Raw genomic sequence first — 26,243 nt, 5'->3', positions numbered from 1 at the left:
AGTACCACATCGGGCCACTATGAGTACTGCGTCATGCCGTATGGGTTAAAAATGCTCCAGCCATTTTTCAATCCTTTGTAGACGATATTCTCAGGGACCTGCACGGGCAGGGAGTGGTTGTTTATATCGATGACATTCTGATCTACTCAGCCACTCACGCCGCGCATGTGTTTCTGGTACGCAAGGTGCTTGGTAGACTGCTGGAGCATGACCTATACGTCAAGGCTGAGAAGTGTGTGTTCTCCAAATGAGCCGTCTCCTTTCTGAGTTATCGCATTTCCACCTCGGGGGTGGAGATGGAGGGTGACCACAGTAAGGCTGTGCGTAATTGGCCGACTCCAACCACGGTAAAAGAGGTGCAGCGGTTTTTGGGTTTTGCCAACTACTACCGGAGGTTTATCCGGGGTTTTGGCCAGGTAGCGGCTCCAATTACCTTACCGGTGCGGTTGCGATGGTCAGCAGAGGCGGACAGAGCTTTCAACAGGTTGAAGGCGCTGTTCACGGATGCACCCGTGTTGGCGCATCCGGACCCCTCTCTAGCATTCATAGTGGAGGTGGACGCGTCCGAGGCTGGGGTGGGTGCCGTGCTATCACAGCGCTCGGGTACGCCACCAAAACTCCGCCCCTGCGCTTTCTTCTCGACTAAGCTCAGCCCAGCGGAGCGTAACTATGATGTGGGGGACCGGGAGTTGTTAGCGGTGGTCAGGGCTCTGAAGGTGTGGAGACACTGGCTTGAGGGGGCTAAGCACCCCTTTCTCATCTGGACCGACCACCAAAATCTGGAGTATATTCGGGCAGCTAGGAGACTGAACCCGCAGCAGGCAAGGTGGGCCATGTTTTTCACTCGATTCCGGTTCACTTTATCATATAGACCGGGCTCCCAGAACGTGAAGGCGGACGCACTGTCCCGCTTTTACGACACGGAGGATAGGTCCACCGAACCTACTCCCATCCTTCCGGCCTCAAAGCTGATGGCACCGGTGGTATGGGAGGTGGACTCGGACATCGAGCGGGCGTTACGGGCTGAACCAGCGCCTTCTCAGTGTCCGGCGGGGCGGAGGTACGTGCCGCTTGGTGTTCGGGACCAACTGATTCGGTGGGCTCACGTCCTACCCTCCTCGGGTCACCCTGGGGTGAGGAGGACAGTAGGGAGCCTTCGGGGGAGGTATTGGTGGCCTACCTTGGCTAGGGACGTTAAGGTTTATGTCTCCTCCTGTTCGGTATGCGCCCAGAGTAAGGCTCCTAGGCACCTTCCTAGAGGGAAGTTACAACCCCTCCCCGTTCCACAACGGCCATGGTCACATCTATCCGTAGATTTCCTGACCGACCTTCCCCTGTCTCAGGGCAACACCAGGGTTCTGGTGATTGTGGATCGGTTCTCTAAGTCCTGCCGTCTCCTCCCATTGCCCAGTATCCCAACAGCCCTACAGACTGCGGAGGCATTATTCACCCACGTCTTCCGGCACTACGGGGTGCCGGAGGACATCGTTTCTGATCGGGGTCCCCAGTTCACGTCCCGAGTATGGAGGGCGTTCATGGAGCGTCTGGGGGTCTCGGTCAGCCTGACCTCCGGTTATCACCCCGAAAGTAATGGGCAGGTGGAGAGAGTAAACCAGGAGGTGGGTAGGTTTCTGCGGTCGAACTGCCAGGACCGGCCAGGGGAGTGGGCGAGATACATCCCCTGGGCGGAAATGGCCCAGAACTCATTACGCCACTCCTCTACTAATGTGTCCCCCTTTCAGTGTGTGTTGGGGTACCAGCCGGTCCTGGCACCGTGGCATCCGAGCCAGACCGAGGCTCCTGCGGTGGAGGAATGGGTGCAGCGCTCCAAAGAAACCTGGAGGGCCGTCCAGGAATCCCTTCAACAGGCTAGTGGACGGCAGAAAAGGAGTGCTGACCGCCACCGCAGTGAGGCCCCCGTGTTTGTACCAGGGGACAGGGTCTGGCTCTCGACCCGAAACCTGCCCCTCCGCGTGCCCTGCCGTAAGCTTGGGCCGCAGTGTGTAGGGCCGTTCAAAGTCCTGAGGAGAATAAACGAGGTGTGTTATCGATTACAACTCCCTTCCTATTATCGTATTAACCCCTCGTTTCATGTGTCTCTCCTCAGGCCGGTGGTAGCTGGTCCCCTACAGGACGGTGAGGTGCTGGAGGTCCCTCCTCCCCCTCTGACATCGAGGGGTCCCTGGCGTATACGATACGGGCCATTCTGGACTCGAGACGCCGGGTGAGGGGCCTGCAGTACCTCGTGGACTGGGAGGGGTACGGTCCGGAGGAGAGGTGCTGGGTACCCACCAGGGACATTTTGGATCCGTCAATGTTGAGGGATTTCCATCGCCTCCATCCGGATCGCCCTGCGCCTCGTCCTCCGGGTCGACCTCGAGGCCGGTGTCGGCGCTCGTCGCCGGCCTACTAGCTGCTACTGATTATTTCCTTCCCCTCCTTATGTGTTGATTGTGTGCACCTGTTTTGAGTTAGGTAGTAAGGCTTTATTAGTCAGCCGGCCCGCAGGGTTCCTTGTGCGGGATTAATTATTGTGATCGTCTGTTTGGTGTACTTGTGTGCACGTCTATGGGTTTTGTGTTTTCCCATTTTGTGGGTTTTCCCTGGACAGTTTAAGTCCCCCTGTTTGGGGCATTTGTTTGTTCTGTACGCCCTGTGTTTTGTGAGGGTGGCTTATGTTCAGCGTTTCTCGGTGCATTAAAATAGCACTCCCCTGAACTCTCTGCTTCCTGCGCCTGACTCCTCACCCACTACACTCAGACCGTTACACACAGCTTAGTGTGAACTGACTCAACACACTCCAGTCTTTTTATAAACTCAACCATAATTGGTTATTTTATTGATTTAGATATTAAGAGTGGATTGATTTCCCCTTTAAAATAATAACTGTCACAATAAACATACAATAAACCCAATGTTTGGATGCCTTCAATTGTATATGTTGGTCGAAAAACACATTGAATCAAAATCAAACTTTATATCTCACATGCGCAGAACTCAGCTAGTGTAGACCTCACCGTAAAATGCTTACAAGCCCTTAACCAACAGTGCAGTTCAAGAAAGAGTTAAGAAAATATTTACCAAATAAACTAAAGTAAAAAAAATATAAAAAGTAACACAATAAAATAACAATAACGAGGTTATATACAGGGGGTACAGCGAGTAGCAGCAGTGTACAAAACAAATGGGGGGGTCAATGTAAATAGTCCGGTAGTCAATTGATTAATTGTTCATTAGTCTTATGGCTTGGGGGTAGAAGCTGTCTGACTTGGCGCACCGGTACCACTTGCCGTGCGGTAGCAGAGAAAACAGTCTAAGACTTGGGTGACTGGAGTCTCTGGCAGTTTTTTGGGCTTTCCTCTGACACCGCCTAGTATATACAGTTGAAGTCAGAAGTTTACATACACTTAGGTTGGAGTCATTAAAACTATTTTTTCAAACACTCCCCAAATTTCTTGTTAACAAACTATAGTTGGAGGGGAAAGGAGGATGCTTGCAAGCCGAAGAACACCATCCTAACCGTGAAGCACGGGGGTGGCAGTATTATGTTGTGGAGGTGCTTTGCTGCAGGAGGAACTGGTGCACTTCACAAAATAGATGGCATCATGAGGATGGAAAATTATTTGGATATATTGAAGCAATATCTCAAGACATCAGTCAGGAAATTAAAGCTTGGTCGCAAATGGGTCTTCCAAATGGACAATGACCCCAAGTATACTTCCAAAGTTGTGGCAAAATGGCTAAAGGACAACAACGTCAAGGTATTATAAAGCCCTGACCTCAATCCTATAGAAAATTTGTGAGCAGACCTGAAAAAGCGTGTGCAAGCAAGGAGGCCTACAAACCTGACACCAGCTATGTCAGGAGGAATGGGACAAAATTCACCCAACTTATTGTGGGAAGCTTTTGGAAGGCTACCTGAAACATTTGACCCAAGTTAAACAATTTAAAGGCAATGCTACCAAATACTAATTTAAATAAATCATTCTCTCTACTATTATTCTGACATTCTTAAAATAAAGTGGTGATCCTAACTGACCTAAAACAGGGAATTTTTACTAGGATTAAATGTCAGGAATTGTGAAAAACTGAGTTTAAATGTATTTGGCTAAGGTGTATGTAAACTTCCGACTTCAACTGGAGTTCCTGGATGGCAGGAAGCTTGGCCCCAGTGATGTACTGGGCCGTACGCACTACCCTCTGTAGCGTCTTACGGTCAGATTCCGAGCAGTTGCCATACCAGACGGTGATGCATCCGGTCAGGAAGCTCTCGATGGTGCAGCTGTAGAATTTTTGAGTATGTGGGGAGCCATGCCAAATCTTTTCAGTCTCCTGAAGGGGAAAAGGTGTTGTCGTGCCCTCTTAACGACTGTCTTGGTGTGTTTGGACCATGATAGTTCATTGGTGATGTGAACACCAAGGAACTTGAAACTCTCGACCCCCTCCACTACAGTCCTGTCAATGTTAATCAGGGCCTGTTCGGTCTTTTCCTGTAGTCCACAATCAGCTCCTTTGTCTTGTTCACATTGAGGGAGAGGTTGTTGTCCTGGAACAACACTGCCAGTTCTCTGACCTCCTCCCTACAGGCTGTGATGTAGTCATTGGATTTGAAGCCTGGGTAGAGTTATTTGACACCAGATCCTGTCAAACAGGTTTTCTCAGTGTACTGTTTTATATCTCACAGAGAGCATTTTATGATGATGATGAATGCTTAGGGAAAACAAGGACATCAGTGGGAGTACTGAGTCAACACACACACCTGAAATATTGAAAAAATTGTTTATGTAATAAAAGAGGACATACAACAGTATAAACGTGCTGACTAATATAATTTGCAACAGTGTACTGTATTCAACTTCCTTTAAATGGTTGAAAATTACTTTGCCATGCAATACTTCGAGAAACAAATAACATTTACATATATCAAAATAGTGGCATATTAATACACTCATATACTTAGAAAAAATTGCCATCTAGAACCTAAAAGTGTTCTTTGAATAAGCCTTTTTGGTTGCAGGTAGAATCCTTTTGAATTCTATGTAGAACCCTTTCAACAGAGGGAACCATTCCAAACGGAAATGGTCCAACAGCGCCTATTCAACCTCAGGAGGCTGATGAAATTGGGGTTGTCACTTGAAACCCTCACAAACTTTTACAGATGCACAATTGAGAGCATTCTGTCGGGCTGTATCACGTCCTGGTATGGAACTGCACCACACACAACCACAAGGCTCTCCAGAAGGTGGTGCGTCTGCACAATGCATCACCAGGGGCAAAACTACCTGCCCTCCAGGACAATTACAGCACCTGATGTTACAGGAAGGCCAAAAATATCATCAAGGACAACAATCGCCAGAGCCACTGCATGTTCACCCCGCTACCAGGCAAGGTCAGCACAGGTGCGTCAAAGCTGGGACTGAGAGACTGAAAAATAGCTTTTATCTCAAGGCCATCAGACTGTTAAACAGCCATCACTAACACAGAGAAGCTGCTGCCTACATACAGACTTGAAATCATTGGTCACTTTAATAAATTATTAAATGTCACTTTAATAATGCCACTTTAATAATGTTTACATATCTTGTATTACTCATCTCATGTATATACTGTATTTTAAACCATCAATTGCATCTTGCCTATGCCGCTCGATCATCGCTCATCCATATATTTATATATTCTTATTCCATTCCTTTACTTAGATTTGTGTGTATTAAGTAGTTGTTAGATATTACTGCACTGTCGGAACTAGAAGCACAAACATTTCGCTACACTCGCAATAACATCTGCTAACCATGTGTATGTGACCAATACAATTTGATTTGAGGACAGCTGAATAACCGTTTTGGAACCCTTTTTTCTAAGAGTGTAGTGTTTCCCTGGCTAAGCAAAGTTGTGCATATTTTCCTTCATAGTACACTGTCTGTGCAAACAACATCCTTCCACTGGGACCTTTTCCTTCATAGTACACTGTCTGTGCAAACAACATCCTTCCACTGGGACCTTTTCCTTCATAGTACACTGTCTGTGCAAACAACATCCTTCCACTGGGACCTTTTCCTTCATAGTACACTGTCTGTGCAAACAACATCCTTCCACTGGAACCTTTTCCTTCATATTCCATTGTCTGTCCATATACCTTATATGTCACGTTCGTCATAATGAGTTGACCAAGGCGCAGTGTGAATAGAGTTCCACATATTTTTAATAAACTGAAACTCACCAAAACAAAACAATAAAGCATAAACGAACCATGAAGCTACTGGTGTGCACTCAGGCTACTCAATGTAGACAAGATCCCACAAACACAAATGAGGAAATGGCTACCTAAATATGATCCCCAATCAGAGACAATGATAAACAGCTGTCTCTGATTGGGAACCATATCAGGCCAACATAGACATACAAAAAACCTAGATGACCCACCCTAGTCACTATCACGCCCCAACCAACACAGAGAGTAAACAGCTTACTATGGTCAGGGCATGACATTATACCACCAATACCTTTTGAAATGTTCATGCCGACCAGTTTGTCCCATGAACTGTCATGTTAAATGTAGGTCTTTGTTGGGGTGGAGGGGCTTGCCACAGAACCTGCTGCTTTGATGTGACCTCCTGACGACTAAGCCCCCTCACAGTTACCAGGGATCCCAGCCCCCCAGCTGATGTAGAGCGCGGCCTCCAGGTCCCTCTGCTGGGCATCCACCAGGAGCGGATTGTAGAAGTCCTGGATGAAGATTCTGGCCGTTCAGGATACAGGGATGAGATACAGGAACCCACTGATGATAGAGCACCCCCCACCTGCCCCCACTGTCATCTGTGCCTTGGCTACCTCCTCCACCACAAAGTTGGTGCACTTCCCCCCGGCGAACGCCATGAGGAGGCTGGTGATTCCTACCACGATGTCCACCACGACCAGCGCTCTGGCAGCCTGCAGGTCGGAGCTGAGGGCTAGAAGTCATTTACCTTACACTGCATCTGGCCCGTGCTCTGGACCACACAGCTCATCCAGATGCCCTCCCATATGGTTTGCGAGGTGACAATGTTGTTGCCGTTGAAGTTAGTTACCCTCCACATGGGCACGCCGCAGACAATGATCGTCCACACCCAGCCGAGCAAGGCCAGGGCACTGCCCAGCATCTACATGCCCATAGAAGCCATTCTGAATGCAGTGACTCTCTGTCTCGCTCTACTCGTCGACTCACTCTTTGTGTCTCCAAGTTAATATTGGAAGCTGATCAAGTGTTTATGTACATTTGAAAATGAGAAAGAAGAGTGTTACTAGCTGTTATAAGAAACAGAGAGCCAGCCAAAGAATCTCAGCCTTACAGGATTCTTTGTTGTCTGTGGACAATAAAGGTGAGTGTTTCATTTTATTCTCCTTTTTGGAGATGGTAGATCGGTTTACAAAAGCTGTTATGGTTCAAACACATCGATGAGGAACGAGGATGTAGGTATGTGCCAGAAAACTCAGCAGCTTAAAAGCTCAAACAGCAATAGATGGTGCTGAATTAAGTTTATATATAGTTGTTGGAGGACAGAAAATAAAAGAGAAGATTTTTTAACACATCATACCTTCTTAGTTTACACATTCTCAATTCTCAACAGTGATGTGTTTTACTTTGCTTTACACACCTATGCCAAGCTTCACTCTCACTGGCTTCGAGACGTCACCACAGTATCCAGAGCATGCAGTATGCCCCAACCGGTTTGGAGACATTCACATAGCATTGGCACACCAATGGACAGAAGAGAGAGAGGGGGGAGAGAGCGAGAGATAATCTAATCTGTTTAAAGTCATACAACATATTTCTCCATGTGCACTGTTAACTAAAGCATTATGTAATGTACAGTATGTAAAAAGTGTGTCACTTTCACAAGAAGATGTGCCAATTATACCAAAACATGTCACAAGGAATTACGATGTAGTTTCAGGGGTGATAAGGTAATACTGTTGTTAGTGCTTCACAGTTAAAGAAAGTAGGGACTATAGTCTATTCAACAATGAAAACAATCCCGGTTCTACCAGTTTTTCTAATGTTTGTCTGGCGGACGTAAATTCTACATAGCTGGTTCTGAGAGGAAGTCAGTTTAAAATACAGAACTGTTTTCTTATCCCACCTGACGTATATTGAGTAACTGGTTAATCTGTGCATTCTTGCCCCACTTTAAAGATTTTGAAAACTAATTGGTGTCAATCTGTCACTGCCAGTCTTACAGTAAATGTCTCAGAGGGTATAATGGGGTACATATTTCAAATCGTTAGAAGAAATCCGTGTTCTCAGGATTGTGTGACAGGACTAAATATTTTCCTCACTTTCTTACTGGAATCAATGGGATGTAAAATCCCACTTTCCAAAACCACTTTTGGTGTAATTTGAACAGAAGGCAGTGGGGAAGGATCATCAGAAGGTCATTTCACCTAAATACTATGTTATTAGACATTTAAGATTTCAGCTGAGATAAAGGAAATCACAGTAACTTGAAGTCTATTTATTTAAAAAAGACAGTTAAGACCAATGTGTAAACTTTGTTGGAAACGTTTTATAGAAAAATAAAGTTAGCAATTGAACAAGTTCTTTAGACATAATCAATGAACATATATTGTATGTTTGCAAAACATACTGTGATCTACAGTACAAAGCTATGACAAGTGAATCATACATATATACTGTACCTATGGTTTAACTCTCAAATCATATTGCCCATGTTCTTACATGAATATCAATATTATCATTCTGGTACAGTGTCCTTATACAGCAAAAGAGAAGTTAGGGTTATGGGAATGGCTTCAATTCACTTCAGTCATCCCTATCTTGATTGTTGAGATGATCTCTACAGGCAGCATATACAGTCACACTACTTCTCTTATGGGCAAGAGTTCTGTCTTGTCTTTTTCTTGCAGTCCTAAAGTACTCAGTAAATTTGTTTTCATAGATTCATTCTGTTTTGATTTCACATCACTTTCAAAATGTAAAATGCAGAAGAACAAGACTTGAAAATGCCAAGTCTTGCAGGGTATTTTCAATTCACAGAGGATTACCAAATGTAATCAAATAATTTATAGTCTCTCTTTCAACAGTTTCCTGCTCAGACGTAAGCTCTGCTGGTAGCTGTGGATCTTGCCTGTGAGTACTTCACTGGGTAGTTGTCACGCTCCTCCTTGGGTGGGCAGGAGCTACAGAGGAGCCCCCCTCCCAGGATCAGGAGCCCTGCGGTGCCCCAGCCGATGTATAGCGAGGCCCCCAGCTCCCTCCTCTGGGCCTCGACCAGCAGGGGGTTGTAGAAATCCCTGATGATGGTGTTGGCGGACCAGCAGACAGGGACGAGGATGAGGACGCCAGCCACGATGAAGATGATCCCGCTGGCAATGGCTACTTTAGCTTTGGAAGCCTCATCCTCCACGAAGTTGGTGCACTTTCCTCCAGCAATTCCCAGGAGGATGCCGAAGCATGACGCGATGATGGCGATCACGCTCAGAGCTCTGGCAGCCTGCAGGTCCTGGGGTAAGGCCAGAAGGGAGTCGTAGATCTTGCACTGCATCTGTCCCGTGCTCTGGGTCACACAGTTCATCCACAAGCCCTCCCAGATGACCTGAGCAGTCACGATGTTGGCTCCAATGAAGGCTGTGACTTTCCACATAGGCAGGGCACACACAATGATGGTCCCCAGGAACCCGATGATAGCCAGGACGAAGCCCAGCATCTGTCTTCCCATCGACACCATTTTGAAGACTTCTTGTTTTTTGTTGTAAAATCAATGAAGCTGTTGGCTCCAGAGGTTGTAGAGGAGAGTCAACGCAGGTCAGCTCAGCTTGGTTGTAATCGTTGTTAACTAACGTCTCAGTCACGTCCCCTGAAGTTATATGGGTCTCTCTGCTCCTGAAAGGGTGGAGTCAACTTCTTTCCCCTGACCTGAAACCAGTTGACATGGTAATTTTCAAGCTGGGCCAGATTCTTTCACTTCCCTGGTCGGTATGTGTGGTTGACGACCGGTTTCGATGAGACACGCTAACGAAAACAAGACCTGTGAAGAGATAGTAATTTGTCCATTCAAACAATGCCTCTGTAGTGAATGCTGGATAGCTGGGAGGTTAGGCCTGTCTGCCCACAGGTTATGGTAGAGACATAAACTGTCAACAATGCCACCTGAATTAGTCATGGCCGGAAGTTCGAAGCTACTAATTTTGTTCCACGTTTTCATGATGACATTGTTTATTGCAACAATTTTTTCCTCTAGTCAAGTTGCTAATAACACCAGAATTGTGATTTGTCATAGCCAGAAGTAAGTTTAGGCCTATATTCACTTTCTGTTTTCTTGGTTTTGATCCTGAACCCATTTCTTTCATGTAATAAACCAATACATTAAATAAACACATTACAGAACATTGCCTTTAAGCCGGTTCAGATCTAAGAGACCTTCATTTTAAAGAAAGCTGTTGGTAATCTAATTAAACAACCGTTTTGAGTTACAGTTTAGAATCTCAAAACTATCCCACTGAGCACAGGCGTCAATTCAACATCTATTCCACGTTGGTTCAACGGACCTAATTGTATTGAAATTACGTGGAAACAACGTAGATTCAACCAGTGTGTGCCCAGTGGGATGTTTATATATTTGGAGAGAGGAGATATGAGGTAGCTTATGAGAAACCATGCTATCGCCAAAATAAACAGAAATTACCCGTTACGTCATTATGTCACTAAAAGATGTTGATCCCTTAAAATCCTTAAGAGTCTATTGACGCACCCCATCAAAATCCATCAGTTTAAGAGAGATATCTTTTTTTTGCACTGGCTGTGTCTCTCAATCAGCCACATCCACCTATGTCGACCTTCCGCATCTGTGGTGGAAGGTGGCCGAGCTACAGCGGTGTTTGTCAGACCATGAGACACCCCTAAAATTGGCCTTCTCACGAAAATGTCAGTAGCGTCCGACGGGACTCGTCTGATGTCAGTAACGCTGATGTGCCATTTTCTGTAGCGTCACGGGACTATGTGTCACGGGACTCATCTTAAGGTAACCCATACAAAAGAATAGAAGATGTATGGAGAAGGTTTTGTGGCAACAAAAATAAAGGGGTTAAATATGTGTAAAAAAATATATATATATCTATCCAGAGCTTTCTTATATCTTCTACTTTTTACTGTCTTTTTTGACATTTATGAATGTGTTATTCAATGTGCTTCTATTGGCTTTTGTAGAAAAGGCCAAATGCAATATTTTTCAAATATTTTTTTTTGATACCTGAAGGGGTCCTAAAATTCCAAATCAAATAGCTACTTTTACTCAAGTATGACAATAGGGTACTTTTTCCGCCACTGCCCCCAATGGCTTAGACTTTTAGATTCACGATTTAAGGGAGAATTTAATTCAAAATGCAACTTTTAAAACATGAATTGTAAGTTAGAAAATGCTTAGGCTTTGATTATTGGTATGATTATTGCTCATAGTTTATGAACATTTGAAATTGCAGCTGTTGTTTCCCAACTTTTCCACAAAGACACATTAAGACTTCACATTATATCATAAAGTGTGTTTATTTTTGGTCAAAATATTTACAGAAAAATTTGTTGTTTTTGTGTACCGATACATCACAAGTCATAGACCAACCAGCTATTTACAAAACAACAGCATCAGTTGCACAATGGGAGAAAAACACAGGCTGCTGCTAAAATGAACATTTATGCTACATCCATTCTCATTATCAAACAATTTCTCATAACGTTTGCATACTAGAAGTCAATACTTAAGGATTTACATTGTCAACATTTGAAAGAACAGATTCTTCCGCTTGTGTGCAGGTGCAAAAACTTGTAAACAAAATTTATTTTATTCACTCTGAACCACTTTCATGTCTATAAATTGCATGTTATTCTCATCAATAACAATATCTACATATCATTGTGGACAAAAGTACATGAAATAAGTACATTTTGGTGGCACAATCACACTCTGCAGAGGCAAAGCAAAGCAAAACAATAGCTTGAAAACATCAAGGTTGAGAATACCAGTCAATATTCAGGGAGAACTTTCCTCTTTCCATTTCACTTTGTTACAGATACTGTCCAGGCCGTCCAGGGGATAGCTTGGTTACCCATACATCTTCTGGGGTGGGCAGGACGTGCAGAGGATGATCCCCCCGATGAGGAGCAGCGCTGTGGAGCCCAAGCCGATGTAGATGGAGGCTCCTATCTCCCTCCTCTGGGACTCGATGGTCAGAGGGTTATTAAAGTTGGAGATAGTGAATGTCGCTGACCAGCAAACAGGGATGAGGACCAGAAGAGCACCAATGAGCTGCAGGATGCCTCCAAGGATCGTCACTTTACTCTTGGAGGAATCCGATTTCAGGCAGCTGGTACACTGGCCCCCGATGAAGGTGACAACAAAACAGGCCAACAAAGTTGAAGATGATGGAGATGATGACCAAGGGCCTTGCTGCCTGGAGGTCCATGGATAGCCTCATCACTGAGTCATCTGTCCAGTGCTCTGCATCTTGCAGTTCATCCAGAGGCCATGCCACACGATCTGGCCTGTGACAATGTTAGCACCAATGTACGTACGTGGTCACCCTCCACATGGGGATACCCATGGTCACTGCCACCCCCACGAAGCCAATTAATCTGAGCAGTTGGCCCAACACCTCCTTGCCAATCCTCCCCATGACGAGAGGCTGTGTCTGGAGTGGGAAAAAGATCAATTTGGCTGCCTAGGTCAGAAACAACTGGAGCCTGCTGAGGAGGACGAATGTGCAGGAGGAGTAGTTTCCTGTCACGAGGTGAGTTGTTCTGGACAGACCAGATTCCTCAGACTGTCACGCTGTAGATACTGTGTGACACTCAGACAGAGCTGAAGGAGTGGTGGCATTCTTTTACTCAATACTGTCACTTTCAGAAAGCTCTCTTTCATGTGCGACAGGTTCAAAACAACCTGGAGTTCAGATAGTCACACTTCTTTCCATCAATAGACACTGAAACTGGCACTTCCATGAAGGCATGACCATCTGTCAAAATGCTCAATCCCAAACCTTCATTGTGACTTTGAAAATGTAAATACACGTATAGGCAGGGCTATTTATTTTACAAATAAGAAAATTGGTTTTACTGACACCGTGTATCAACATTGGGAAATAGTATACTTCAAAGATGCAAAGATAGGATGTGTTATGATGAAAGTAACATTCCACTCAGTTAGTCAATGTGTTATTTGTTTCCACAAGTGACTCACTGCAGTCTGATCATGTTGCATTTCATCAACTGCAGGTTACAATAAACTGTCAACAACTTGCTATTTAGGGAAAATGGCATTGGTGACATGTTCAAACCACATAAGAACATGTCTTCATCCCAAAAGCCCTCATCTAATCACAAGAGCCATTTATATTATGCTTAAGATACATTGAGCACATGGTGTTGGGAAAATGGTTCAAACATGGAGACCCCAAACCACTACAGTATTTAGAAATATTTATGTCAGGCATTGACCTAGCCTACCAAGGAGGGGTGAAGAAGGAGAGGATGAGGGCACATGTGAGATATATATGATTAAGCAGCCTGGTCTCACAGACTAAACGTAACAATGTAAATCCAAGACACTGATATTAGTATGATATGTTACGTTTGGTATGGTTACATAAGACAGATAGTTACTTAAAGCAAAAACAAAAGTAGGGTAAGTGGACTTATAACACGAACGTCTAGCAACCCTAAGGTTGCGAGTTCGAATCACATCACAGACAACTTTAGCATTTTACTTTGCAACTACTTAGCATATTAGCTACCCTTCCCCTAACCCTTTTAGCTAACCTTAACCTTTTAACCTAACTCCTAAACTTAACCCTAAACCCTAGCTTAACTAATGTTAGCCACCTAGCTAGAATTCGAAACATATCATACATTTTAAAAATTCATTACATATACACTACTTTTAGCAAATTCTTAACATATAATATGAATTGTAATTCGTAACATATCATACAAAATGGGTGATGGACATCCACACATTAATACATACCATAAGAAACATAACAAATAGACGTACACGGATTTACGGACAGAATAATACCGAACGCTCTGAGAACAGTTTGCAGTCAGCAAGTGAGCCCTTCAGGAGATTTAAATAGTTTTATTGGCATTTGGTTTAATTTACTTTGTGGACAATCTTACCACACTGCCTCTGGGTTTTTATTTAACCTTTATTTAACTAGGCAAGTTAGTTAAGAGCAAATTCTTATTTACAATGACAGCCTAGGAACAGTGGGTTAACTGCCTTGTTCAGGGGAAGAATGAGAGATTTTTACCTTGTCAGCTTGGGTTTCAAACTAGCAACCTTTCGGTTACTGGCCCAACGCTCTAACCACTAGGCTACCTGCTGCCGCAAAAGTTAACTGTCCAGACTTGAGTAGCCCTTCCTAAACAAGGACTTTATCCTACAGCTGTCCAACTACTCAACACCCAATCACAATTCCAGCAATGCAATATATCAACAGTTTGATTTCACTCATTAAAATATGAAATAAAAACAATTTGAAATGTAAAAACTTTGAAATTAAAATGATTGGAGTAAAAACCAAAAAAGTCAGTTCACAAAGGCTCAAAGCAACATTGTTAGGCTATTCAATGTTCAAAGCCAATATTGCCATCTGCTCACACAGTCTGCTCTTGCCACGTAGGATTTTATAGATCTCGCCACGATATAATAGGATGACTGTCCCCGATCCTGGCTTGGTGGACACTGCCTAGAGAGAATCCCTCCACCCAGAAGCATTAATCACTCAGGCCCCAAGACTATGAACTGTGATGCGCTGAGCTCCCGCCGATGTGCGTCAATCAGTATAGGATTGTAGAAGTCTCGGATGATCTCTTTATGTAGTGTTGTGTTGTCTCTCTTGTTGTGATGTGTGTTTTGTCCTATATTTGTATTGTATTTATTATTATTTTTTAATCCCAGCCCCCGTCCCCACAGGAGGCCTTTTGCCTTTTGGTAGGCGTCATTGTAAATAGGAATTTGTTCTTAACTGACTTGCCGAGTTAAATAAAGGTTAAATTAAATTTCAATTAAAATAAGCTGAAAAGCAGACAGTGGCGTGTATTCATGGATGCCAAGGGAAGGACAAAAAATGTTACCATTATTTTTTTTTAACACAAAATAATGTATCTTTCAACTAATTTTCCTTCAATTCGCACGAGGCCGAATGTATCTCACAGGAGTAAGCACCCAATTTACCTACCTCATCCCCATACTGTTTTTATTTATTTACTTTTCTGCTCTTTTGCACACCAGTATCTCTACCTGCACATGACCATCTGATCATTTATCACTCCAGTGTTAATCTGCTAAATGGTAATTATTCGCCTACCTCCTCATGCCTTTTGCACACAATGTATATAGACTCTTTTTTTTCTTTTTTTCTACTGTGTTATTGACTTGTTAATTGTTTACTCCATGTGTAACTCTGTGTTGTCTGTTCACACTGCTATGCTTTATCTTTGCCAGGTTGCAGTTGTAAATGAGAATTTGTTCTCAACTAGCCTACCTGGTTAAATAAAGGTGAAATAAAAAAAATAAAAAATAAAAATCTGAGTGAGTGAAACAACAGTGAGTGAAACAGCGAGTTACTATCAAATCTCATTAAGAGCACACGCCATTGACAGAAAAACTTGAATTGTTGCATCTCGTTGTGTTGCTGTCCTCCGTGGCTAGCTAGCCAGCTAGATAAATTTGACCCTTTCCTAAATTAGCCACGGCTGGAGATAGGGATTTGGAATTGTGGTTTTACTTAATTCTCCATACTGGCCAATGATTATAACGGCAATTCTGATCTATTATTGTAAAGAGGCAATCAATCCACTCTAGTAGCATCTAAATCAATAAAATAATAAATAATGGTTGAGTTTTAGAAAAGACTGGAGTGAGTTGAGTCGGTTCACACTAAACTGTGTGAAAGCAATATTATGTTCCCATGCTATCAGATCTGTCGATCAGGGAGAGAGAGGGGTTCGAGTTATGCCGTTCTCATGCAGAAAATGTTGAAAGAGCTTAAAATGACATCCCTTCCTTTAGTTATTTTTCCAATTTGTCTCACAAGTGGGGGTGGCAGGGTAGCCTAGTGGTTAGAGCGTTGGACTCGTAACTGAAAGGTTGGAAGATCAAATCCCAGAGTTGACAAGGTAAAAAACTGCCTTTCTACCCCTGAACAAGGCAGTTGGACTAGTAACTCGACTAGGCCATCATTGAAAATAAGAATTTGTTCTTAACTGACCTGCCCAATAAAATAAACAGTGAACCACCTTAGGTGTTTTGTTATTGTGTTAAGATGAAGTGTAATATCAAGTCATTCAGTAGCGTTACAGAGACAGTTCATTGAATGACCAAATCGTCCTCATATTCTGCCCAGTATCAACTATAGCATAATTGTTTCACTCTGAATGACTGTTTGTTCTCTTTCTATTCAAAGAAACCTGCATTATAGTACAACACCTCAGTTATGTCCCTCCATCAAATACACTGATGACACATTACTGCTATCTAGTGGTATATACATATGCCCTCTCTCAGCATAGTTCTATTATGATGAAGAAACTGTCTGCCACCCACATGACAAAAACTATGACAAACAAGGCAGTTAACCCACTGTTCCTAGGCCGTCATTGAAAATAATCATTTGTTCTTAACTGACCTGCCTAGTAAAATAAAATAAAAACAGTAAATTATCTTAGCCTTAGGTGCTTTCAGAATATCAGAATTGGGCTGCCTGTGTAAATGCCACCTACCATTGTAAACATCCCGTGATATTTATCTAATAGGAACATTGATGGGAAAAGATACTCAGTCACGGAAATTAACACATTTAATTTGTATCTAATTTTATTTAGTAAAATCAAGCTCATGTCAAGTTAACGAGATATATCGCATCTCAATGTTGTGACTGAGTGACTGAATCACTGATCTTGTTTTGTCCATTGCAGGCTCACTGTTGCAAAATCGTTCATTGGAATTCACTAGTAAAACTATTCCGGTTTATTACATTTTCAATGTATTTTTAGCAGCGAAGTGAGAAGCAAAACAAAGCATGTCAGAACAATATCTAAATGTGTGGTAACTGGGAGTGGCTAGAGGAGAAATTTGTATACAGAACATCTATATCCATACAGTGGAGTGTATTCACGGATGCCAAGGGAAGCCAGGCGTTCAAAAAAAAAAAATAATAATAATAATTGTGTCTGTTTCATAATTTTCCTTCAATTCGCAAGAGGCTGAATGTATCTCACAGGAGAAAGCATACGAACGATATAAACAGTGCCCCTATCTCTCTAAGTGTAGGCCATATATTTATATCTGATACTGTCTGGTCTAAACAAGTATGACATTGTTGCCGCCCGTAGAATTGAAGGCAAGCGAAGCCAGCGAGCCCCTATTAAATCCCATTGAGAGCATACGTCCATTGAGAGCATACGTCATTGACAGAAAAACATGATTTGATGCATCTTGTTGTTTTGTCCTCCGGTGGCTAGCTTCCCAACTAGCTAAAATTGAACCTTTCCTAAATTAGCTATGGATGGCGTTAGGGATTTGGACTTGAGGTTTTACTTAATTCTCCATACTGGCCAATGATTATAACGACAAATGATTATAATTCTGATCCAACCATTATTTCATACACTTTTGTCCCCCTGGCCTGAGATGGAAGTTCAATATGTAGCTAGATGTAGAAGGCTAATGTTAACTAGCTAACGTTGCCCATGAATGGAAATTAGCAAGCATTTTAGCCAGGTAGCCTAATATAACAAAAAAGTGTATACTGTATGACAGAATCATATACATTTTCGTCAACATGAAAGAAGATGAGGATGGCATTTGGCGTTTCTCTACAAGTAGGGTGAGTCATGTTTTCTACCTGAACCCCACAGAAAGAAATCAAAACCATGGACAGCCACGTCATATTTAGCTTACATTGATTGGACTACATTTTTTGGCTTCCTCAGTGATTTTACCCATGCACTGGTACTGCAAGCAGACCCGGATGCCAGCGAAAATTAAAAATCTGCTGTGGGGACTGTGGACTTTGACCGCTTGTCCTCGATGCAATTGGTGCATTTCCCACAGCCATAGACAGCCGGATGGCGATGAGTGCGAACATGATGGAGATGACCACCAGGGCACGGGGAGGCTGTAGGTCCTAAGGTAGTGCCAGCATGGAGTCGAAGACGTTACACGACATTTGCCCCGTACTCTCTACCACGCAGTTAACCAAAAGGCCAATCACAGTATATGTGCTGTGACAATGTTGTTGCCAATAAACGCGATCACTTTCCAAAGGGAAGCGCACAGATAATAATGTATCCAAATCATCCGGTCACGCTGAGGCTAATGCCCAGAATTTGCGAACAAGCTGAAGGCATAGTAGGCTACTTCTAAATGGTGTTACAATGCCAACAGTGGTTACCTTTATAAAAGCGTGTAGCCTATGATTGTACCTGTCGACCATGCCATGACGAAGCGGTTTGTATGCACCTGTGGGATCTAGATGAACTGCACTTGATAATAATTGTCTGGTGCTGTGCGGATTGGCCCGTTGGTGTGATAGGCGAATCAGTAGGTCTGACTGAAACCTAATGTAATAGGCCTAACAATGCCAGTAGGCGACAGATGTTTTAGAGGCAGAATTTGCACAGGCAGCCCATTTCCGATCTTTTTTCACTAATTGGTATTTTGGTCCATCGGATCAGCTCTGAAAAGATCTGATGCAAAATGATCTGATGTGATTTGGCAATTAGTGGAAAAAATATCAGAATTGGGCTGCCTGTGTAAATCTCTTACTGTTTTATGGTCAAGTCAACATGCATCTCTGGTTGTTATCAAGCATCTCACAAGTCATTCTAAATAGGTCAAGGTTTACCCACCAAGCAGAGCAGAGCAGAGCATATAGGGGTGTATGTACTGGTACTGGCTCAAATGTTTTACCACAACAGAGAGATAATTCTCCTCACTAAAACTCCAGTCAAAGTACACATTTGAGGGATTAATTGTTGCACTTTCATATATAAATGTATAATACAGACTGCTTAAATTGTACTGTTTATTTACAATGATCATACAATTGTTTTAATCATAGGAACAATGTTAAAACAGTGCCAAAATGGAGACATAACTCCATTGATATATTCCTAACCTGGTGGATTTTTATTTTTGTCACGTTCTGACCTTTATTTCCTTTGTTTTGTCATTATTTAGTATGGTCAGGGCGTGAGTTGGGGTGGGCAGTCTATGTTTGTTTTTCTATGATTTGGGTATTTCTATGTTTCGGCCTAGTATGGTTCTCAATCAGAGGCAGGTGTCATTAGTTGTCTCTGATTGAGAATCATACTTAGGTAGCCTGGGTTGCACTGTTTGTTTGTGGGTGATTGTCTATGTTGATGGCTTGTTTCAGCGCAGCTCGCATTAGCGTCACGGTTGTTATTTTGTTTACTGTTTTTGTATAGTGTTTCAGGGTTCAGTGTTTTCTTTATTAAAATTCATGATGAACGCATATCACGCCGCATTTTGGTCCTCCGATCCTTCCCGCCTCTCCTCTTCAGATGAAGAGGAGGATGACCGTGACAATTTTACATTAATGGATATAAACAGGGTACTTTAGTGGTTGAGAAAATAGGTGTTTAAAAAACAACAATAGTACACTTATAGAATAACTCACAACATTATTACTTTTAACTCAACAAACCCATTCAAGTTCTTTGTGATTACAACACTCACTGTTTTCGGTATAAGAACTGTCAGACAAGTCCTTTGAGCACAGTGTCCTAATTTAAATTGAATTGAATTAAGTGGATCTTTAACATTACACTGACATGAACAACATCTCAGACATTATGGCACACATGCAGTTAACAAAAATATATGGAAATGTCTGCTCAAAATTACAACCAACTAATTACAGCATTGTCGCAAAAAATGGAAGAGCCAAGTGGAAGGGGGAGAAAGTGAGGAACATGTCTGTCGACCCTGCATTGAAGACCAAAATTGGTTAAAGAAAATTGTGATGAATAAAAAAGTATACCAGTTTCATTTAAGCTGTGCCATATGGATTGGAAATAGTAGGCACATGGTTTATGAACTGATACACAAAACTACGCTGGATTCAAAACTTCGACTTTTCTATTTCAATTATTATACACAATTCTTGCAACCAATAGAATGCTATATAAATGGGGGATACAACCATCCCAGCTGTGCAGATTTTGTTTTTCGAAGAGACAGAATCATTAGATCATTTGTCTTAATACTATCCATATGTCGTTTTTGGTCGCAGGTTCAGGAATGGCTGAAGAATTGCAACATTTACCTGGAGCAAACTCTGCAAATAGCACTGCTGGGTGATTTAAAAAAAAGTCATAGTCAATTGATCAATAATATAATAATACTCTTAGTTTCATGATTAACTTTCATTTACAATATGCAGAAATTACGAGAATAGAAAGGTTCAGAACTTTTGTGAAACATCCCAGCACAGTTGAAAAATATATGGCAAATACAAATCAAAACGGGATGGTGTTCAGAGATAGATGGGAGGTATGAGTAGAGCTGAAGGATGGGACTGGATGGTGTTCAGAGATAGATGGGAGGTATCGAGTAGAGCTGAAGGATGGGACTGGATGGTGTTCAGAGATAGATGGGAGGTATCGAGTAGAGCTGAAGGATGGGACTGGATGGTGTTCAGAGATAGATGGGAGGTATCGAGTAGAGCTGAAGGATGGGACTGGCTGGTGTTCAGAGATAGATGGGAGGTGTCGAGTAGAGCTGAAGGATGGGACTGGATGGTGTTCAGAGATAGATGGGAGGTATTGAGTAGAGCTGAAGGATGGGACTGGATGGTGTTCAGAGATAGATGGGAGGTATCGAGTAGAGCTGAAGGATGGGACTGGATGGTATTCAGAGATAGATGGGAGGTGTCGAGTAGAGCTGAAGGATGGGACTGGATGGTGTTCAGAGATAGATGGGAGGTATCGAGTAGAGCTGAAGGATGGGACTGGATGGTGTTCAGAGATAGATGGGAGGTATCGAGTAGAGCTGAAGGATGGGACTGGATGGTGTTCAGAGATAGATGGGAGGTATCGAGTAGAGCTGAAGGATGGGACTGGATGGTGTTCAGAGATAGATGGTAGGTATCGAGTAGAGCTGAAGGATGGGACTGGATGGTATTCAGAGATAGATGGGAGGTGTCGAGTAGAGCTGAAGGATGGGACTGGATGGTATTCAGAGATAGATGGGAGGTGTCGAGTAGAGCTGAAGGATGGACTGGATGGTATTCAGAGATAGATGGGAGGTATCGAGTAGAGCTGAAGGATGGGACTGGATGGTATTCAGAGATAGATGGGAGGTGTCGAGTAGAGCTGAAGGATGGGACTGGATGGTGTTCAGAGATAGATGGGAGGTATCGAGTAGAGCTGAAGGATGGGACTGGATGGTGTTCAGAGATAGATGGGAGGTATCGAGTAGAGCTGAAGGATGGGACTGGATGGTGTTCAGAGATAGATGGGAGGTATCGAGTAGAGCTGAAGGATGGGACTGGATGGTATTCAGAGATAGATGGGAGGTATCGAGTAGAGCTGAAGGATGGGACTGGATGGTGTTCAGAGATAGATGGGAGGTGTCGAGTAGAGCTGAAGGATGGGACTGGATGGTGTTCAGAGATAGATGGGCGGTATCGAGTAGAGCTGAAGGATGGGACTGGATGGTGTTCAGAGATAGATGGGAGGTATTGAGTAGAGCTGAAGGATGGGACTGGATGGTGTTCAGAGATAGATGGGAGGTGTCGAGTAGAGCTGAAGGATGGGGCTGGATGGTATTCAGAGATAGATGGGAGGTGTCGAGTAGAGCTGAAGGATGGGACTGGATGGTGTTCAGAGATAGATGGGAGGTATCGAGTAGAGCTGAAGGATGGGACTGGATGGTGTTCAGAGATAGATGGGAGGTATCGAGTAGAGCTGAAGGATGGGACTGGATGGTGTTCAGAGATAGATGGGAGGTATCGAGTAGAGCTGAAGGATGGGACTGGATGGTGTTCAGAGATAGATGGTAGGTATCGAGTAGAGCTGAAGGATGGGACTGGATGGTATTCAGAGATAGATGGGAGGTGTCGAGTAGAGCTGAAGGATGGGACTGGATGGTATTCAGAGATAGATGGGAGGTGTCGAGTAGAGCTGAAGGATGGACTGGATGGTATTCAGAGATAGATGGGAGGTATCGAGTAGAGCTGAAGGATGGGACTGGATGGTATTCAGAGATAGATGGGAGGTGTCGAGTAGAGCTGAAGGATGGGACTGGATGGTGTTCAGAGATAGATGGGAGGTATCGAGTAGAGCTGAAGGATGGGACTGGATGGTGTTCAGAGATAGATGGGAGGTATCGAGTAGAGCTGAAGGATGGGACTGGATGGTGTTCAGAGATAGATGGGAGGTATCGAGTAGAGCTGAAGGATGGGACTGGATGGTATTCAGAGATAGATGGGAGGTATCGAGTAGAGCTGAAGGATGGGACTGGATGGTGTTCAGAGATAGATGGGAGGTGTCGAGTAGAGCTGAAGGATGGGACTGGATGGTGTTCAGAGATAGATGGGCGGTATCGAGTAGAGCTGAAGGATGGGACTGGATGGTGTTCAGAGATAGATGGGAGGTATTGAGTAGAGCTGAAGGATGGGACTGGATGGTGTTCAGAGATAGATGGGAGGTGTTGAGTAGAGCTGTAGGATGGGACTGGATGGTGTTCAGAGATAGATGGGAGGTGTTGAGTAGAGCTGTAGGATGGGACTGGATGGTGTTCAGAGATAGATGGGAGGTGTCGAGTAGAGCTGAAGGATGGACTGGATGGTATTCAGAGATAGATGGGAGGTGTCGAGTAGAGCTGAAGGATGGGACTGGATGGTGTTCAGAGATAGATGGGAGGTGTCGAGTAGAGCTGAAGGATGGGACTGGATGGTGTTCAGAGATAGATGGGAGGTGTCGAGTAGAGCTGAAGATGGGACTGGATGGTATTCAGAGATAGATGGGAGGTGTCGAGTAGAGCTGAAGGATGGGACTGGATGGTATTCAGAGATAGATGGGAGGTGTCAAGTAGAGCTGAAGGATGGGACTGGATGGTATTCAGAGATAGATGGTAGGTGTCGAGTAGAGCTGAAGGATGGGACTAAAAACAAACAAAAGATAACTATTGTAAAATATACTGTGTCTGTGAAATGTACATAGTATGTATAAACTGGAAGTAGGAGCTTAAGTGTTGTTGTCTATTAGTATACTACAATTAGGGGAGGGCTGGTAGGGTTAGGGGAAAATAATAAAGGAAAATATATACAAATAAATGTATATTTTATATACAGTCAATAGTTTGGACACCTACTCATTCAAAGGTCTTTCTTTATTTTTACTATTTTCTACATTGTAGAATAATAGTGAAGACATCAAACCTATTTATTTATATTTTACCTTTATTAAACTAGGCAGGTCAGTTAAGAACATATTCTTATTTTCAATGACAGTCTAGGAACAGTGGGTTAACTGCATGTTCAGGGGCAGAATGACAGATTTGTACCTTGTCAGCTCGGGGATTTGAACTTGCAACCGTTAGTAGTCCAACTCTCTAACCACTAGGCTACCCTGCCGCCCCATGAAATAACACATATGGAATCATGTAGTAAACCATTTTTTTAAACAAATCAAAATATATTTTATATTTGAGATTCTTAAAAGTAGCCAGCCACCCTTTGCCTTGATGACAGCTTTGCACACTCTTGGCATTATCTCAACCAGCTTCGTGAGGTAGTCACCTGGAATGCATTTCAGTTAACAGGTGGGCATTGTTAAAAGTTAATTTGTGGAATTTCTTTCCTTCTTAATGCGTTTGAGCCAATCAGTTGTGTTGTGACAAGGTATGGGATGGTATACAGAAGATAGCCCTGTTTGGTAAAAGACCAAGTCCATATTATGTCAAGAACAGCTCAAATAAGCAAAGAGAAATGACAGTCCATCATTACTTTAAGACAGGTTGGTCAATATGGAAAATTTCAAGAACATTGAAAGTTTCTTCAAGTGCAGTCACAAAAACCATCCAACGCTGTGATGAAACTAGCTCCCATGGGGACCGCCACAGGATAGGAAGACCTCTGCTGCAGAGGATACGTTCATTAGAATTACCAGCCTCAGAAATTCCAGCCCAAGTTTCACAGAAGAAACTTGCTTAGGCCAAGAAAGACGAGCAATGGCCATTAGACCAGTGGAAATCTGTCCTTTGGTCTGATGAGTCCAAATTTGAGATGTTTGGTTCCAAATGTTCCAACTGTCTTTGTGAGATGCAGAGTAGGTGAACGAATGATCTCCGCATGTGTGGTTCCCACCGTGAAGCATGGAGGAGGTGTGATGGTGTGGGGGTGCTTTACTGGTGACACTGTTGGTGATTTTTTTAGAATTCAAGGAACACTTAACCAGCATGTCTACCACAGCATTCTGCAGCGATACGCCATGGTTTGCGCTTAGTGGTACTATCATTTGTATTTCAACAGGACAATGACCCAACACACCTCCAGGCTGTGTAAGGTCTATTTGATCAAGAAGGAGATTGATGGAGTGCTGCATCAGATGACCTGGCCTCCACAATCACCTGACCACAACCCAATTCAGATGGTTTGGGATGACTGCAGAGTGAAGGAAAAGCAGCCAACAAGTGCTCAGCATATGTGGGAACTCTTTCAAGACTGTTGGAAAAGCATTCTGGGTGAAGCTGGTTGAGAGACTGCCAAGAGTGTGCAAAGCTGTCATCAAGGAAAAGGGTGGCTACATTGATTTGTTTAACACTTCTTTGGTTACTACATGAGTTATTTCATTGTTTTGATATTTAACTAGGCATGTCAGTTAAGAACAAATTCTTATTTACAATGAAGGCCTAGGAACAGTGGGTTAACGGCCTTGTTTCAGGGGCAGAATGACAGATTTTTACCTTGTCAGCTCGGGGATTCAATCTAGCAACCTTTCGATACTGGCCCAACGCTCTAACCACTAGGCTACCTGCCGCCACAAATAGTGACCCAATAGTGATGTCTTCACTTTTATTCTACAATGTGGAAAATAGTCAAAATAAATAAAAAAATCATTGAATGAGTAGTTGTGTCCAAACTTTTGACTGTATATATTTACATACAAATATCTGGGGGATTAGAAATTATGCGGACAATTACATAGATGGAAACCACAATCTCTCTGCAATATTAAAGCTGATCAGCCCCCTATTATTTTTGATATATATAAAATGAAATATAGACTACAATTCAAACATTTTGGGTCACTTGGAAATGTCCTTGTTTTTGAAAGAAAAGCAATTTTTTTCTGATCAAAATGATCAGAAATACAGTAACATTGTTAATTTTGTAAATTACTATTGTAGCTGGAAACTGCTGATTTTTTATGGAATATCTAGATATGCGTACGGAGGCCAATTATCAGCAACCATCACTCCTGGGTTCCAATGGCACATTGTGTTAGCTAGTTTATCATTTTAAAAGAATAATTGATCATTAGAAAACCCTTTTGCAATCATGGTAACACAGCTGAAAACTGTTGTTTTGATTAAATAAGCAATAAAACTGGCCTTCTTTAGACTAGTTGAGATATCTTCAAGCATCAGCATTTGTGGGTTCGATTACAGGCTCAAAATGGCCAGAAACAAATAACTTTCTTCTGAAACTCATCAGTCTATTCTTGTTCTGAGAAATGAAGGCTATTCCATGCAAGAAATTGCCAAGAAAGTGAAGATCTCGTACAACGCTGTGTACTACCCTCTTCACAGAACAGCACAATCTGGCTCTAACCAGAGTAGATAGAGGAGTGGGATGCCCCGATGCACAACTGAGCAAGAGGACAAGTACATTAGAGTGTTTATTTTGAGAAACAGACGCCTCACAAGTCCTCAACTGGCAGCTTCATTAAATAGTACCCGCAAAACACCCGTCTCAACATCAACAGTGAATAAGCAACTCCGGGTTGCTGACCTTCTAGGCAGAGTTGCAAAGAAAAACCAGTATCTCAGACTGGCCAATAAAAATAAAATATTAAGATGGGCAAAAGAACACAGACACTGGACAGAGGAACTCTGCCTAGAAGGCCAGCATCCCAGAATCACCTCTTCACTGTTGACGTTGAGATCCCTCCTCTGCTGTGCAGTTGGTGCATTTCCCTCCTTCCACATAGGCAGGGCACACAC

General features: G+C 43.1%; 2 protein-coding genes and 2 pseudogenes across 3 annotated transcripts in view; all 4 read right to left on the bottom strand.

Moving 5' to 3' along the window:
* LOC112267057 (claudin-4) overlaps window positions 1–26,243 on the bottom strand; it is a 44,765-nt gene that overhangs the window by 5,577 nt on the left and 12,945 nt on the right. The window lies entirely within an intron of this gene.
* LOC112267061 lies at window positions 6,432–7,312 on the bottom strand (annotated as a pseudogene).
* On the bottom strand, window positions 8,524–9,847 carry cldne (claudin e). The gene has a single exon (XM_024445110.2). The coding sequence runs from the start codon at window positions 9,723–9,725 to the stop codon at window positions 9,090–9,092; it is 636 nt and encodes a 211-aa protein (XP_024300878.1). The 5' UTR covers window positions 9,726–9,847; the 3' UTR covers window positions 8,524–9,089.
* Window positions 11,515–13,684, bottom strand: LOC112267054 (annotated as a pseudogene).

The sequence above is a fragment of the Oncorhynchus tshawytscha genome, linkage group LG14 (genome assembly GCF_018296145.1).
Source record: "Oncorhynchus tshawytscha isolate Ot180627B linkage group LG14, Otsh_v2.0, whole genome shotgun sequence".
NCBI classification, from domain to species: Eukaryota; Metazoa; Chordata; class Actinopteri; order Salmoniformes; family Salmonidae; genus Oncorhynchus; species Oncorhynchus tshawytscha.
Note: the sequence above shows the minus strand (reverse complement) of the source record. Positions and strands in the feature narration are given on the sequence as shown.

What these genes read in the sequence shown, in the direction of transcription:
- cldne (XM_024445110.2), bottom strand. Translation starts at nt 9,725, where the DNA reads ATGGTGTCGATGGGAAGACAGATGCTGGGCTTCGTCCTGGCTATCATC.